Genomic DNA, 17,195 nt, shown 5'->3' on the forward strand with positions numbered 1-17,195 from the left:
TTCTAGGACCCATAGTTAGTTTTTCAACCCTTGCCTCACTCCTGGCGTCTCCCCCAATAGTCTCCAGTATCTATTTTTGCCATATTTATGTCCATGAGCACCCAATATTTAGCTACCACTTATAAGTGAGAACATGCAGTATTTGGTTTTCAGTTCCTGCATCAATTCACTTAGAAAAATGACCTCCAACTTCATCCATGTCAATGCAAAGGACACGATTTTGTCTTTTTTGATGGCAGCATAATATTCCATGGTATATTTGTATGACATTTTCTTTATCTAATCCACCATTGATGGACACCTAGATGTAATGTCTTTGCTATGGTGAATGAAGTGCTGCAATGAAGATATGAGTGCATGTGTCTTTTTGGTGGAATGTTTTCTTTTCTTTTGGATACCTACCCAGTAATGAGATTGCTGGATCTAATGGTAGTTCTGTTTAAAGTTCTTTGAGAAATCTCCAAACTGCTTTCCACAGTGGTTGAACTAATTTACATTCCCACCAACAGCGTGTAAGCATTCCCTTTTCTCTGCAGTCTTGCCAATATCTATTGTTTTTTGACTTTTTAATAATAGCCATTCTGACTGGTATGAGTGGTATCTCATTGTGGTTTTGATTTGCATTTCTCTGATGATTAGTGATATTGAGCATCCTTTCATGTTTTTTGGCTGCTTGTATGTCTTCTTTTGAGAAATGTCTGTTAATGTCTTTACTCACTTTTTAATAGAGTTGTATGGATTTTTTTGCTTGTTCAGTTGCTTAAGTTATAGATTCTGCATATTAGACTTTTGTCAGATGCATAGTTTACAAATATTTTCTCCCATTCTGTAGGTTGTCTGTTTACTCTGTTGATAGTTTCTTTTGCTGTGGAAGCTCTTTAATTATGTTCCACTTGTCCATCTTTCTTTTTGTTGCAATTGTTTTTGAGGTCTCAGTTATAAATTCTTTCCCAAGGTTGATGTCCAGAATGGTGTTTCCTAGGATGCTTATAGTTTGAAGTGTTAAATGTAAATCTTTTATCTTGAGTTAATTTGTATATGGTGAAAGGTAGGGGTCTAGTTTCTTTCTTCTGAATATGGCTGACCAGCTATCCCAGCATCGTTTATTGAACAGGGAGTCCTTTCCCCATTGCTTGTTTTCGTCAACTTTGTTAAAAATCAGATGGCTGTAGGCGTGTGGCTTTATTTCTGGGTTCTCTATTCTGTTCCATTGATCTATGTGTGTGTTTTTGTACCTGTACCATGCTGTTTTGGTTACTGTAGTCTTATAGTATAGTTTGAAGTTGGGTAGCTTTGTTCTTTTTGCTTAGGGTTGCTTTGGCTATTTGGGCTCCTTTTTGATTTCATATGAATTTTAGAATAGTTTTTTCTAATTCTGGGAAAAATGATGGTGGTACTTTGATAGGAATAGCATTGAATCTATAGATTGTGTTGGGCAGTTTGGCTATTACAATGATATTGATTCTTAATTTAGCCTTTTGTGGTCATGCTCCTCAAAATTTTTCCAGCCACTGCCTATTGCCCAATTTTGAAACCACTTCACATTTTATATTTGTTATAGTAGTACTTCACTTGTGGTGCCAAATCTGTATTAGTTTTCAATTGCTGCCATAACAAATTACCACCGATTTAGCTTAAAAAACACACATTTATTATCTAGCTACTGTAAGGATTGGGGTAGTTGTTTGACACAGGTCTCTCCAATCACCTGCTTAAATCAAAGTACTGGCAGGGCTACATTTCTTTCTGGAGACTTTAGAGAAGAATCTGGTTTCTTGCTTACTCAGACTTTCAGCAGAATTAAATTCTTTACAGCTCTATGTCTGAGATCCCTGTTTCTTTGTTGGCTGTCAGCTGAGGACCCTGTCTTCATGGCCCCTTCCGTGGCTCATGATCCCTTCTTCTATCTCCAAAGTCAGTAACAGTAGGGTGAGTCCTTCTCATGCTTCAAATTTTTCCTCCGTTTTTTTATGTCTCAAATCTCCTAGCTCTTACCACAATGAGGAAATGTTCTCTGCATTGAAAGACTTGTGTGTTTAGATTGGGCCCACACAGATAATTCCCCCATCTCAAGGTCTGTAATCTTAATCACATCTGCAAAGTTTCTTTTGTCATGTTCCTGGGATTAGGGTGTGGACATCTTTGGGAGTGTTTAGTCTGTTTACCATACTGTCAACATCCAGAGTTGAACCCAGGTTGATCTGACTGCTTTTGGACTTTTCCCACCTGACTCCATAGTCTCCTCTCATAACTGTGCTTGTGTCTCATGCCTGGAGGCCCTGTTCTTCTTATGATCCTGTTCTTGCCATTGTATTTTTGTCAGGTAGCAATGTGTTGGGCCGTAAGTAATAACTAACAGCTAACAGCTCCTTGAGTTGCTTGAACTATTGAGGTTCATTTTTCTCACATAAGAAATCTAGAGGTGATTGCTGGTCTTGGTTCAGGGATTCAGTGATGTCAAAGCATTGGCTTCATCATTTGGTTGGTCTTTCCCTCATGGTCGCAGGAGGAACCACAGTTGTATGTGTGGCTACCACAACTCCAGTTATCATATCCACATTCAAGACAAGAAGACATGGGGTGAAGAGAGTGGGCTCCAGTTTTGTGTGCCCCTTTAATTAGGAAGCAGATGTTTTCCCAGAAGTTCCCATCATATTTTCACTTGCATCTCATAGATCAGAACTGTATCAAATGCCCCTATTCCCTGCAGTTGCAAGGAAGCCTTCTCCTGGTGGAAGTGGGCAAAGGAAAAGAAAGTTGGAAAAGGATTGGATTAGCCAATTCATAGTGTCAGAGTTCCAACCTATCAGGACTCTATCTTTGCCTTTTTCTCTTGCCAGACACAGTTAGAGTGGAAATCCTGCTCCTAAATCAGACACCTGATGATTGTACTGGGACTGCATTAACACCCACTCACTCCTTATAAAATATTCCTGGCCCCAATTAACTACTTGGCCTGCCATCTGACATGGCCTGGATGCACTTTCTGTTGCTTCTTGCTGCTGGCCCCTGGAAGCACCTGACCACCTTTCAGAGGCAAGGCCTAGAGACTCCATCAGTCCCCTGGCTATGCAGAGGTAAGCTTCTATTCTGACAGTGCCTGTTTTCACTTGGGTCATTTATAAGCATCGTGTGTGTGTGTGTGTGTGTGTGTATGTGTGTGTGCATGTATGAAAAAGGGGGAAATTGGACCACATTGGCCAAGAACATTTTAATCCTATGCTAGGTTTAAATTTAATAAAGTAGAAGGTTTTCTAAAAATATTACCATGGCAGATAATATCTATTTTTATCTTCTTCCCCCCAGTAACAGAACTGTGATTTTTGTGCAGCAACCATGCACTCAGACAAAAGACTTTTTCATTCTCAGATGAAGAAGACTTTATCTTCTTTTATAGCTAGGTACAGCATGTGATTAAGTTCTGGCTAATGTAATATAAATTAAAACATTGTGTAGGGTATCTAGAATGTTTCTTTAAAGAGAGAGAGCATATTATTCTTTGTCCTTTCATCCGTTTTGCTGCCTGGAGTGCAGATAAAATATCTGGAGCTCCATCAGCCATTTTGGGCTATGAGGAGAAGGACTATACTTTAGGGCGAGCCAAGAGCTGACACTGCCCCTGGATTTCCCACCTCCAGAGTAATAAACTTTCTATTTAATCCATTGTAATTTTTAATTTTTATTTTATTTTCAACTAAACCTGACCCTAAGTAGTTCATCTACTTTTCATCTGCATGCTGTCTAACTCTTTACATAGCCTTTCCAGGTACATTATTTTCTTTTCAACAGATAGGAAAATACCCATTTTCCTGTACATTTTTTTTTAGCTGGTTCGAGTTCTAGGAGTGTAAGATCAACAGCAACTATCAGAAAACTGTCGATCTATAGGGCTGGAGACTGTGAAAAAACAGAAAACACTGGGTTCAGGAAGCAAAAGGTGATTATTTCCAGAATCAATGACAACTTTGGGGGATATGATCCTGCCTCGATTTTTGGGAGGCTAGGCCCTTACCCTTGGAGATACAACTCTTCTTCACCATCTCATTTCCCCATCCTGAAAATGATATTTTGGTCTCTACCAAGAACTTTATATAAATATTTTCTTGTGGAATTTTTTCTCCAAAATAGAGCTTCAGCAATGTTTTCATTCCCAACTGATGGGCTGTTAGACGCATTGTGGGTATTGCTCAGTGAAAATCCTTCGCTAGTAGGTCTGCTGTATGATAGAAATTGTAGTGGAGGGATGGAGTAAGAGTCCTTGTGCTACAGCACTCAGATACCACCTGCTCCACTTTGTTCCAAAGTAGCGATCGGCCTACAGCCCCCCAGAGTTATTATGTCTCTGCCTTGTTCTCTCTCCTCTTCCCCCATATCCTCTAGCACAACCTTCCTCTACCCCAAATTCCACATTGGATTATCTTCAAAAGCTGGGCTGGCATTTTTGCCAGGTTCTCTTCTCTCCTCCTCCTGGACCTGGCTAATTCTAGCGTGGCAAAGCCTGACCCAGGTCTTCCTTGAAACTGCCTGTTCTACTCAAGAAGCTCAGCCAGCACAGGATGTCTCTTAAGAAACTGACATGTTGTTTCCTAGCAGGTGCCCTTGGAGGGGGGATGTCTCAAAGTAAAGGAGGCATACCACCGGGCTCTAAGCAGAACTCTGTTTTCCAAGGGCAAAGATGAGGCGTTCATGGTTCTCAGATGATTTAATGACAATAATGGCTCTTCTTATCTATTATTCATGTTTTTACTTGTGAGGTATTTAGGGTGAATTTTATAGGTATGCTATCCAAGGAGGAGAAAGGAGCAAGAACTAACATTTATTGAGCATACAGTAGGAGTCAGGTTTATATACACTGGATCATATCACGGTGGTTAAGGGCATAGTTTGGAGTGAGTCAGTGCTTCGTTCTACACCACACATACCACTCCCTGGTTATGTGACTTGGGCAAGTCAGTAAATGACGGATAGCACCTGCTATATAGACTTGCTGGGGGGCTTAAATGTGAAGCGCTTTGTTCAGGACCTGCTCTAGAGTTAGTGCTCAGCAGATATTATTGATTATTATTGTGCACATTTTACATATACAAAACCTGAGTCTCAGAGAGGTTAAGTAACTTACTCAAAATCCCACAGCTGGTTCTGTAATTCCCAGATAAATGTTCATCCAATTACATTTTGCTGTGAGTGCATACTGCTTGTAGGTAGTGGCCCAGTTATCAAAGTTTCCTGAGACATCTAGTCTAGTATTATCTTCTGATAAATGATCTTTGGGCTAAATACACTTTCCCTGGGGATTTTGGAGGGGTAGATACAGGAAAACCATAGATAGGAAAATATTCTGCCAGCCTGATCTCATTGATCTGTGAGGGCCAGCTCAGGGGTAGGCTTCCAAACAACCCTAGAACCTCCCCAAATCCCCAGCTCTTCTTCCTGCCTAGCCATTTCTCAGAGCTTTAGGAAGCAGTAGGATGCCCTGTAGCCATCATAGGCCTGGAAACTAGACTTGAGCGCTCTGGTCCCTGGGAGGTGGCAGAGTACAGTGGCTGCCAGCACAGGCTCTGCAGTCAGGCCCAGAGGGATCCCAGGATCATTGTTCAACAGCTGGAGCGCCTTGAACAAGTCACTGCCCTTTCTCTCAGCCTCATTTTCATATCTGTAGGGCAGTGAGGAACACAATCCCAGCCTCCACAATTTGTTATAATAATTGAACCAGAATGTAGGTAAACTGTCAGGTGTTCCACAGATAGTAGCTCTTATTAATATTGTTTTAATCATTACTAATTGAAGATGTTCTAATGCCTTGAAAAAAGCAAACCATCTGCCTTGCCCAGCCATCTACCTAGAATGAAAAGCAATTCAATCAATGAGCCTTCTCTTGGGCTGTTAGGACTGAGAGAATGGTCCAGCTGGGCAGGCTCAGCCTAGAGGCTATTGCCCACTTCCCAGTTGGGGATCTGGTCTCTTTCATCCTCATAAAACGCTGTGGCAGAGCTACCCAGGAGAGCCGAAGTCTCCAGGCTTTCAGAAGAGAAAGAGCCCACAATGGCCATGACTGCTTTCTTACCTTACCTAGTCCCACTTCGCAACCCCCAACCCGCCCAGGACTCAGGCTTTCTGAGGAATGTAGACTGGTCTGAGCTCCTGGAGTCTGGCCAGCACCGTGCCTACCTAGATGAGCTGGCTCCCCTGGACACCCCATCCTGCAGTCATGAGACCTCTGTGAGGATTCCTATCAGCCAGGCAGGCCCCTGTCCTTTCCAGCCTTCTCCAGGCCCAGCTGATTTAAAAAACTGTTTTCTTTGGACAATGTTGGCTTTCTTGGCTTCTCCCACTTTGTACTAATTTTTCTTTTTAGTTGCTTAGAATGATATAAACTCTGCAGTGTGAGGGGTAAGAGTATGATCTTAGGGGGAGGCAGCTCTGGTTCCAATGGCCATTTTCTCATACTGCCCACAGGTACTTAGTGAGATAGGCACTGTGTGGAGCATTGGGCCAAGACTTTACAGGGATGAGGATTATTCATAAGCCCTCATAACAACCCCATTAGGTGGCTGCTGCCGACCTATGAGGACATTCAACCACGGAGAGGTAAAGTAACTTTCTAAAGGAAGCATGTGATGAGGTCATCACAGCATAGCAGAAGCAAGGCAGGGACCCAGGGGAAGGCAAGAAAAATGAGAGGAAGAAAGCAGATGAGGAATGAGGAGGAATAAGAGGTAAATAATCTTGTCCAGAGCCTGTCTCCTCAGCCCTAGGGATGTGGGGTCCAACTGATTTAGCTACTTCCCTCAGTTTTGCCAGGAGGAGATGTAGGGGAGGGAAAAGGAGGTCAGCTAGGGTTGAAGGGAAGATTTATGAAGACGCAGAAAAGCCTTTCCAGGTAAAGAAACGTCTGAACAGCCTTGGCAGAAGGGATGCAGATAGGTGCGTTATCTCCCTGGGGGAGCAGGGAGCTTGAGAGGAGGATGCTGCTTTCACTGGTCACTCTCAACCATTTAATTCAGAGCCTGAGTTTGGATCCCAAGGGAGCTCAGGCTCCCAAAGTCATCAATATACATGAGCCTAATGCAGCGTTAGGGTCAATAAGATAATGAAGGTGGCACCCTTGATTCCTTTGGTTGCCAGTTTGTCTTAATTTTTTAATTAACGAACAATTTCAGATGACAAAGCCTTGAACCACGGAGTAGTGCAATCTTTTCTGAGAGTTCTTCATCTCTTCCTATGTGTGATTTCCACCCTACCCTGACACCCCACACCCCCGGTGTTTCAGCAGTTTCCTCTTCTCCATTCCTGAAGAACCTGCATTTTCTTTTCCCAGCTCTGGTTTTGGCTTCCTGTGTGCTAAGCCTTTGCAGTTGTCATCATGTCTTCAGGATACATTTGATAGGTACAGGAAGTTGCACCAGACGGAAGATGGAACCAACAATCAATAAAAAAAGAACTATGTTTCTAAGAAAAATGCATCATGGCTTCCCACAGGAGTTGTGAACCGTATGGCCTAATATCCCTGGAACAATGGGTCTAATTTTTAGCTCCTCTGCTCTGCCCTCCCGGCCATCTCAACAAGAAAGAAAATAGATCTTTTAACCTGCTGCTCCCCAGCTAATGATCTGTAGTAAAGATTGCCTTTCCTTTTAACTCATTCATCAGATACCACAAAATAAAATGTGTCCCTCCTCTCCCGCTAGCTTTATTTCTCTCGGCTACTAGTTTAGTATATTTATGGTCTATGAGTCATCAAGCTGCCTCCTGATTGGATAAAAACCAAGCACCTCTGAGACCGTCAGTCAATTACAGCTATTCTCAGCTTCATTCACAGATTTATTAGCTTGCACACACAGAGAGAAATTCATTCGGCAAAGTTCATTCATAAAAATTTCAACACGCTGCGTATCATCCTGCACATCTCAGCTTTCGGCTGCAAATGGGCTTCTGAAAAAAGCTCCGAGAGGAGCCCAGGAGGGAGGGAAGCTCTGAGCGAGGGTAGGCAGGCTGGGAGGGGATCTGAGGAACACGGACCCATCACAAGTCAGTGAAACAATGCGGAGCAGCGCCCGTCAGTAGTACTCCTGGCTGGTGGCCCAGAACGATGCAAGACAAGATCTTCCAAGAGAGGGCAGCCTTCGGAATCAACGAACCCAGGCAGAAGGGCCTTTGGCTCATAGATACAATTTTTTTTTTCTTTTTAAATGAACAATCACTGGAACAAATAAAGGGTTAATAGGCCAGTCATTTGCCCCGCCCTGTGGGAGCCGAAGGGAGCAGGTTCGAAAGTTCCTGTGTGCAGAACAGAACGCTGGGGTAAGGGTGGGAGTGGGGTGCTAAATATTTCTACTAGGCTCCTGCAAGGCTAGTGATGCGTCGGGGCCCCCTGGCCGGCGCTCGCCCGGGTTCTGTGCCTAAGAGTTGGCCGTGAGCGACCACCGCCGCCGGGAGCCTGGGTCTAGGCTCTCCCGACAAGGATTCCAAGGCGAGAACACTGGTGCCTCTGCCTGGGCCAGGGAGGGACTGAAATCAGAGCAGGGGAGGCGTTTCCCCGCTGGGCTGTCACCCTTAAGGGGCCGGGAGCCGAGGTGGGCGAGCTCGAGAGCAGAGTTGGAGAGGTGGCTGCTGCGAGTTGCATCGGGCGTTGAGGCGTTTGATGTCTGCACCGTTTATCTACCAGACGACGAGGCGATTTATGCAACAGTATCCTGTTTCAGCACTGCCAAGGCTATGCGAGAACGCAGCCAGGACAGCCTGGCAGGACTCGTGCTGTATGTAGGACTCTTCGGGCACCCCGGGATGCTGCACAGGGCCAAGTACAGCCGCTTTCGGAACGAGTCGATCACGTCCTTGGACGAAGGTAGCTCCGGAGGCTCGGTCGGGAACAAGGGCTCACCGCAGCCTCCCCACCCTGCCCTGGCACCTCACCTGCCGGCTGAAGATGCCGCCTTGCCGTCGCAGGAGAGTCCCACCCCACTGTGCACCTTGATCCCCCGCATGGCGAGCATGAAGCTGGCCAACCCGGCCACTTTGCTGAGTCTGAAAAACTTTTGCCTGGGTACCAAAGAGGTGCCTCGGCTGAAGCTCCAGGAAAGCCGGGACCCAGGTTCCAGCAGTCCCTCTTCCCCAGAAACCAGTCTAAGTAGGTCTGGGACTGCACCTCCACCGCAGCCGGACCTGGTGGGCCACAGGGCAACCGCCCTAACCCCTGATTCGTGCCCGCTTCCTGGCCCTGGGGAGCCACCCCTTAGGAGCAGGCAGGACAGGCACTTTCTACAGCACCTGTTGGGGATGGGCATGAACTACTGTGTGAGGGTAAGTCCATTTTCCTCTCTGCACTCTTTCTAAGAACTTCTGTGGAAGGGGGCATCTTCTCTGCTTTCTGCAAGGGGTCTAACGTTACCTACCTGGGTTCTGTGTTTGGACAGGACATGATTCGACTGGACCAAGGGGGAGGGGAGCTGGGTTTACAAATGTCCCTACAACTATCTGACTTGTACTGGAGTCAGGCAGCCTTTGGTTCAAGGACATGAACTGGTGCTAACTTGTAGGACATGAACCTGTGGGTACTTGGCAGGTGTAGAGGCAAGTTCTGATAGAGGCAGCTGATGGCACCACTTTGTCCCCACTGGACCTAGTATTCTGCCCAAAAAGAGTCAAGGACTTCAAATCTGATCAGTGATTGAGAGTTGGTAGGTTATACTGGCCATTGTATTTTGGATGAATACAGTAAAGATTTCTGTGCTATAGAAACACATGGTGTTTAAGGGGCTTGAATTATTCTTTAAAAATTTATTTCAGCATTTAGCAAACACTTCTCAAAACATGTCTGAGTCTCTAACCTTGTGCTAGGAGCTAGTCTTAGCTCTCCAGTGCACATTTATTGCCTTTACTGCCTACGCTGCAGCAACTAGGCCTTGTCCATGAGCTATGGGCAAAATCAAGGTCCTTGCTGGCCTTGCATCTGTCCTTGCTCGATCAAGATTTGGGCAAATGAAGATTTGGCCTGTGCCCTTTCGGAGCTCAAATTTCAATGAGGGAGATCAATGAATACATGCGAAATACTAAGATAATAATACTTAGCAATAGATAGCTAATATGAGAATGCTGAGGGAATTCAGAAAAAAGGAACGATTTTGTGATCTGGGATTCATTCACCTGGGGAACCCTCAGGAGAAGATGAATCTTGGAAGAAATGTCAAATCCGGGTTGGCAGAAAGGAGGAAATTCCTGGTAGGCCAAGAATAGGAGCAAAGTCACTGTGGTGGCTGCAGGGGAGCACCACACAGGCTGGGCCTTATGGAAAAGCAAGGGGAATTCTGGAGAATAGTGGGGGACTGAGGGAGGGGCTGGGGTAGTTCTCAAACAAGTATGAGTTGAATAAAGACAAATAGAGATCACGAGTAGCTTGAGAGACCGAAGTTGACCAAAGCTCTTAAATGCCGAATGAGGAGATTATAAACACTCTGACTGGTAAATGCGAATCCTCCTAGGTTTGTAGGGCATGACTTGCTGAAAGTAATTTTTAAAAGACCAGTCGGTTGATTTATTTGACATGGATTGAAGCAGGGAAAAATTAGAGACTTGGAGGGCAGTAAGAAAGATACTCTGAGAGTTTAGGTATGAGGGAATGAGAACACTGATTAAGGTGGAGAGGAGAGAAAGGAGGTGAATGGTAAGCCATTCTGTGAGAGAAGAATGAGAGAAACCTCAACAACCCTGGGAGATTAAGCAGATTATTTCAGATCCTAATATAAATAATAGAATAGCGAACATTTATTGAGCAGTGGGTAGATTGGTTTGTTACCATTGTTGTTTATTGGGGTCGTGAAGATTATTGATGGAGAGTTGTAAAGGGTGAAGAAAAGCCTTTCAAATTGAAGTCTCGGAATGACGTCAGTGATGCCAATGACTGAAGCAGAGAAAATTAGGAAGTGGACTCGTTTTAAGTTTGTTTTTGACATATTAAATTTAATGTCATGATCTCTAAATAATGCTAATATGTAGGTAGACAGTCATATAAGACTAGCACTCAGGTGAGATGTCTGATCTGAAGGTATACAGAGCTAGCCCAATAACTGTATTACAAACAGACAATTAGGATCTCAAGGAAGGCCAAATAGTAAACACTGGAAGGGTTACAGAGAGAGCAGGCTTGGGCAGTCCTGGCAAATGGGTAACTAAAACCTCTAAAGCAAATAAATGTATGGGACATGCAGCTCTTGCCCTCCCCCACAGTGACATGGCACATAATGGAAATACTTTCATGTTTCTACTCAGAGTTCACGGGCATATTCTCATTTGTCAAGATTAGGTGTGTGCCAGGCCCTCATGGGAAAACGAGTGACTCTCCAAACCTGGGCTCTCTGCACCTGCCTTACTGTCACCTACACATCCTCTAGCCTCTGCCTCAGCTTTCCTTTCCTCTTGTACCTCCTGCAATCTCTCCACACCCACACACCTGTACAATTTTAAATGTGAAAAGAGTTGCTATGTGATCTCCAGTTTCCCTAGGGATTGGCTCCTCTGGAGTTTTAGATTTTTAATGTGGCCACCATCTGTCTTCTTATGGCAATAATCACTGACCCCAGAAAAAGTGCCGACCCCATGACCCAAATGAACCTCACAAGATTGCCAATATCTGTGACATCCAATACAAGCTAATGACATCTCTTATGAAGTCAAAATACGTGAAAGAACTTACTTTATTAAGTTTTATAGAATCCTAACTTTGAAAGATGGAAGAGACTCAGAAGTTATCAAGGTCAATTCCTTTATGGTGAAACCAAACCCCAGAGAAGGGGTTTTTCAAAGGCCACACAGGTGAGTTAAAGCAGAGTGAGATCTAGAGCCCAAATCTCCTGTGTGCCATTCTCACCTGTCTTCACCACAAGTTTCCATGCTGGTTGTTGTTCTGTTACTCAGAATTCTTTTGAGATGTGAACCAATTTTGAAAATGAATGCCAAGCTATTAATTTACAGTAAAAATATCATACCAAATGAACCAAACTTGTGAACTCTGTATTCCCATCTGTAGGGAAAAGCACGTTAAAACATTTAAATCAAACCTTGCTTGGTAATAATGGATTCAGAGGAGAGAACTAAGAGAAAGATGATCTTAATGGCTAGTTGACACAGGGCTGGTGGATTTAGGGGCAAATTTTACAGGAAAAAGGCCACTTAATATTCTACCTTCTTATCCATATCATGTGACTGTTCCTCTCCCTGCCCCAACTTATTCACTAATCCATTCATCCATTTATTCAACAAATAATACAAATATGCAAATTGCATTATGAATCAATTATGCAGCAGTAACTGTTCTAGGCACTGGGCATCTATGAACAAAACGAATCACTTCTAAGCATCAGTAAACAAAAGAGGTCTGACTCATTGTGATATATTTTAGTGAGTGGAGATAGGTTCAATTGAATAAATGAAAAAATATACTATTTCAGATGGTAATAAGTGCTATGGAGAGCGATAAAGTGGGGTAAGTGAAAAAGGCAGTAGCTTGGGTGGGAATGGAAGTTATTCCTTTTAGGTAAAAAGTGGAGTTGTTATAGCTACTCTTTATTTTGTTTTCTTGCATCTTTTCTCTTTACAATAAGGACTACATTTTCCATCTGCACTAAGCTAGAGTTGACTTTGGGTTAAATATTCTTTTTAAAAAATGGCTTGTTTGGTCTTATGATGCAGAATCAATTTTACAGCTGAAAACACTTTATGAATCCTGAGTACCTGTTTTGAGTAACTTTAATTTAAACTCAGACTTTGGACCCCCCGAAGGTCTCTCAGGGAAGGGGGCCTAACCATTCTTTGAAAGATATTGAGCCAGGAATAGGACAGTGAGATCCCAGTCTGGGCAAAGTAGTGAGGTGGGCAAAGCCCATTAAATGGTGTCAAATATGACTTCATTCTCCCCATAAGACTAAGTCTGTTTTCTTTAGAGGCCTTTCCAAGTCCATTCATCCATCAGCAGACATTCATTTAAAGGTCTCCCAGGTGCCCAATGTAGTGGGGAATGTGGAAAATCTACACCGTGACAGTGTTCTCCTCTTTAAATGAGGGAATTGGCTTGAAAGCCCTCGCAGCACCAGTGTTTAATGAATGAAGGGTTCCTTTCTCATACGGGAGGTGTTTAAAATATCAGTTTCCTTTCCACCTCTGAACTTGGCTCAAAGATGTAATAAAGCAGAGGCAAAGAAACCAACCCCGACGAGCTGTGGCAGGTAACCACAGTGGCCCTCACCACAACCCCCTGAGGAAGGCTGTGTTCTCCAGGTGAGGCCACTGAGAGCCCAGGTGTTTGTGATCCACAGGATACTTCACAACTAGTAAGTAGCAGACTGAGGATTCCTATCCAGGTGTGTCTCACTCCAACGTTTCTCCTCTTCCCAACCTCTCACTTGACTCCAAGCAGGACGGGCAATCTCTGAAGTATGGGAATGGAGTAACATAGATGAAAGGCCACACTGTGCAGGATAGCCTCATCATAGCACCAGCCCACGGAACTTGCCTTGTCATATCCATGTGAGTGATTTCAGTCTCTTCACTTCAGCCCAGCCCAGCCAACTGTTTCCTAGATTGTATTGGTTTCCTAGGGCTTCTGTAACAAGTACCACAAACTGGGTGGCTTACTACTATAGAAATCAATTCTCTCACAGTTCTTGAGGCTAGACGTCTGAAATCAAGATATCAGCCAAGTCACTCTGTCTCTAAAAGCTCTAGGGGGGGATTCTTAGAGCTCTTTCTTGTCTCTTCTAGCTTTTGGTAATTGCCAGCAATTCTTGGTGCTCCTTGGCTTGTAGGTGCATCACTCCAGTCTCTGCCTCTGTCTTCACATGCATTCTCTCTGTGTGTCCATGGCCAAATTTCCCTCTTTTTTATAAGAACATCAGTCATTGGATTAGGACTCACTCTCATCTAGATTAATCTCATCTTCACTTGATGACATTTGCAAAGACCCTCTTTCCAAAGAAGGTCACGCTCTCAGGTTCTGAGGGTTAAGACTTGGACGTATCTTTTTTGGTGGACAAAATTCAACCCAAAACAGTCCCCAAGAACATTTATTGCAATGTGTTTGCTCACATAGGCCTTCTTGGGTATCAAGCTCATCATCTTTGTGTGCAAATAGAAATTTGTGTTGAAAGATTTTCTTTACTTCCTTTGTAAATCCCACAGTATACTCTTACCATCCATCTTCTCCTGTCTAAGGTTTCTTATCACTGAGCCAGTAAACTAGTATTATCAATCATCTATTGTCTAGACTAGATGTAGTCCACAGTACCAAATGTTATGTCTACCTCAAGTAGCTTTTCCATAGGAGATGACAGGTCTAGGAATTTGAAGACTTGTATTAAAGTAAGGGCTCTGACACTAAGTTGTGTGACTTTGGGTGAGTCACTTCACCTCTGTGGGCCTCATTTTCTCATATTTAAAAGAAGAAAGAAGTTTCCGCCAGGCACGGTGGCTCACGCCTGTAATCCCAGCACTTAGGGAGGCCGAGGCATGCAGATCACTTGAGGTCAGGAGTTCGAGACCAGCCTGGCCAACATGGTGAAACCTCCTCTCTACTAGAAATACACAAATTAGCCGAGCATGTTTACATGCACCTGCACTCCCAGCTACTTGGGAGGCTGAGGTGGGAAGTTTGCTTGAACCTGGGAAGTGGAGGTTGTAGTGAGCTGAGATCGTGCCACTACACTCCAGCTTGGTCAAGAAAGCGAGACTCTGTCTCAAAGAAAAAAAAAAAAAAAAGAAAAGAAGAAGAAGAAGAAGAAGTTTGAACAAATGCTGCTTAAAATCCTGAGGCTCCAGGTATTTTTTCCTGCCTGTTTGAACCCCCTTACTATTAGGATCTCTTTTGGTTAGAAAGAGTTACCTTGAGGAAATAATGTTTATCTGCTTTGTGTTAGCAGAGAAGAGAAAGAATGTCCTTCAGGGATGCATTCAATTCTATTTTAGCACCCTCTTGCTAACACTGAGCTGGCTTCACCAGTAAGGCAGAAAGGAGGGTGTTATACTGGCATGGGTGGAGGCAGTAAGTTTCAGAGAGATGGAGGGCGGTAGAACAGCATCCAAGAGTAGGATTCCAGGGAGGGGTGAAGCGTGGGCTAGCTCGGGGGCAGGCCAGGGTTGGAAGAGGTGAGTGATAGTGGATGGGATTGTGGGAACATGGCATTCATTCCTCATGTGTCTGGCCAGTTAGGTCTGACTGGACTTGGTGTCCAACAGGAGGACTGCAGAAGCGACAGAAATTAAGCCTTCTCTATTTTCTCTGGACAAAAGAGCCAAGTAAAAAAGGCCTTGCCACACACATAGCCTGGTAACTCTAACCTTGAAAGAGGGAGATTTGTAACTCCAGGAGACTCCTGGAAAGACAGTCCCATGGTTTACACAATGAAGCCAGAGCTGGGTCACTCAGGTACCCACAGTGAAGGGAAATGGCTTTCTGCCTCTGTAAATTTCCTTCTTTTCTAAGTTATTGGTGGTTGAGAAGGAGGTAGTATGGATGGAAGGAAACAATTCCAGCTAAAACTGATGCCTTGGCTTTGAGGGTATTATATTTTCCTTCCTATGTCTTTCTTGGAGTAGATGTGGAAGTAGATTCTGCTAGAACTTAGAGAAAACCTGGCAGGTTTGACCCATTCCCCTGTTCTCTCTAGACCTTCACATATCCCTTGATTGGTCCAGTCCTTCCATGCCCCTCTACACTAGAGCCTTAACTGCAAGGAAGAGTCTTAGAGATCAGTGAGTCCACACACTTCATTTTGCAGCTGAGGAAACTAAGGCTCAGACATGTGAAGTGACTTGCCCCCAGCCACACATCTATCAGTGGTGGAACCCAGACAAGAGTTCCTAGTTCTGTGTACAGCACTGTATTTTCTACCTCCATCTTGCTTCATCTTCCCCCACTCTCTGAACTAAATGTGCTACACCAAATGCCTCTACATGATTAAAATGCTGGGTGTGCTTTTTAGAAAGATAATTACAAAAACTTCTTTCTAATAGGAAAATTGTCTTAAAATAGCAGTGAGAAGAAAAGAGGGAGCATAGAAGAGTGGCAAGGAGCCCAGAGAGCACTGGCTTGGCCAGTTTCAACCTTTTGATTAAGGAGGTCCCTGTGGATGGCTGTGGGTTCATGTTGGGCCAGGACTTGTTACCACATGCGTGGACTGGCTCCCATTTCATTCATTTGCTGCAACCTTAATGACCTTACGGTCATTTCCCCAATATGGCTTCCTCTCATTTCCACGTTCATATTACTCTGAAGCCAATACAGTGTTATCATATGGAGGGACCGAACCAAGCCTGGATCCCAATATGACAGTTCCATCACCAGGAGGGTGATCTAAATGATGCATACAGGCTGCCCCACCCTCCCTACCCAGCTTCACTCACTTACATCATGCATCTGTATCTGAAGGTGGCTAGGTTTGCACACCCACCAGTGGCAATGGAATGTGAAGACATTTCTAGCCCCTTTGTCTTTCATTGTCCACTCAGAATATGTGGGAAGGAAGCTGAGAATGTCTTCTTCCTGGGTAAACATACTGGGACGTCTTTCTTTTATGCAAAGGGACAAAGAGTACTGGGGGCTGCGTGAGACCCAAGACAGGGATCCTGCCTTCTCAGCTCAGGAGCTTTTTCTCATTTAACAATGTTACAAAGAGTTTTTAAGGGTAGTAGAACTCTAGGATTAGTACAGGCTGTTCCTGTTTCATGAAGAGATTGTGGGTGAAGAGTTAATTTGTACATCAGTTCTTTGAGATATGAAATTTCCCAGAGAAATGTAACTAAAACTTGATAAGCCTTCTCATAGTTAGGGAGCGGATAAAATGACAAACTGTATGTAAAAAGCTTAGCACAGAGCCTGTCTCATAGTAGGTCCCAAGTGGAAGGACGAGAATGGATTTTCAGTAACCTAGGGGTGCCTCTGGGCCAAAAACTCAGGATAGACTAAACTTGGTTTTGGCATTTCCCCGCATTCCTTTGGCATACTTTCTCCTGGCCAGCAGCGCCACCCTGGCAGAGCTTTCTTCCCTAAGTCTTGCCTTGTGCTGCTCACCAGGGAGGGCCTGCCTGCCTTCTCTAAAGCTGCCTAATGTTTATCCGCTAGTCCCCTGCTCCTCCGGTGCAGCACAGCGAAAAGCATCTGCATTTTGGAAAGATGTTTATTTACTTCACTGACTCTTTATTGTAACGTT

The 17,195-nt window shown here is 44.1% G+C and overlaps 1 protein-coding gene across 1 annotated transcript in view; it reads left to right on the plus strand.

Annotated features, from left to right (window-relative positions):
* Positions 1-5,846: 5,846 nt before the first annotated feature.
* LOC116272789 (SHC-transforming protein 4) overlaps positions 5,847-17,195 on the plus strand; it is a 142,872-nt gene continuing 131,523 nt past the window's right edge. The window contains exon 1 of the mRNA XM_031661596.1: positions 5,847-9,300. Coding sequence (XP_031517456.1) covers positions 8,716-9,300 — 585 coding nt within the window. The 5' untranslated portion in view covers positions 5,847-8,715. The remainder of the gene's footprint in view (positions 9,301-17,195) is intronic.

Source organism: Papio anubis, unplaced genomic scaffold, assembly GCF_008728515.1.
Source record: "Papio anubis isolate 15944 unplaced genomic scaffold, Panubis1.0 scaffold20, whole genome shotgun sequence".
NCBI classification, from domain to species: Eukaryota; Metazoa; Chordata; class Mammalia; order Primates; family Cercopithecidae; genus Papio; species Papio anubis.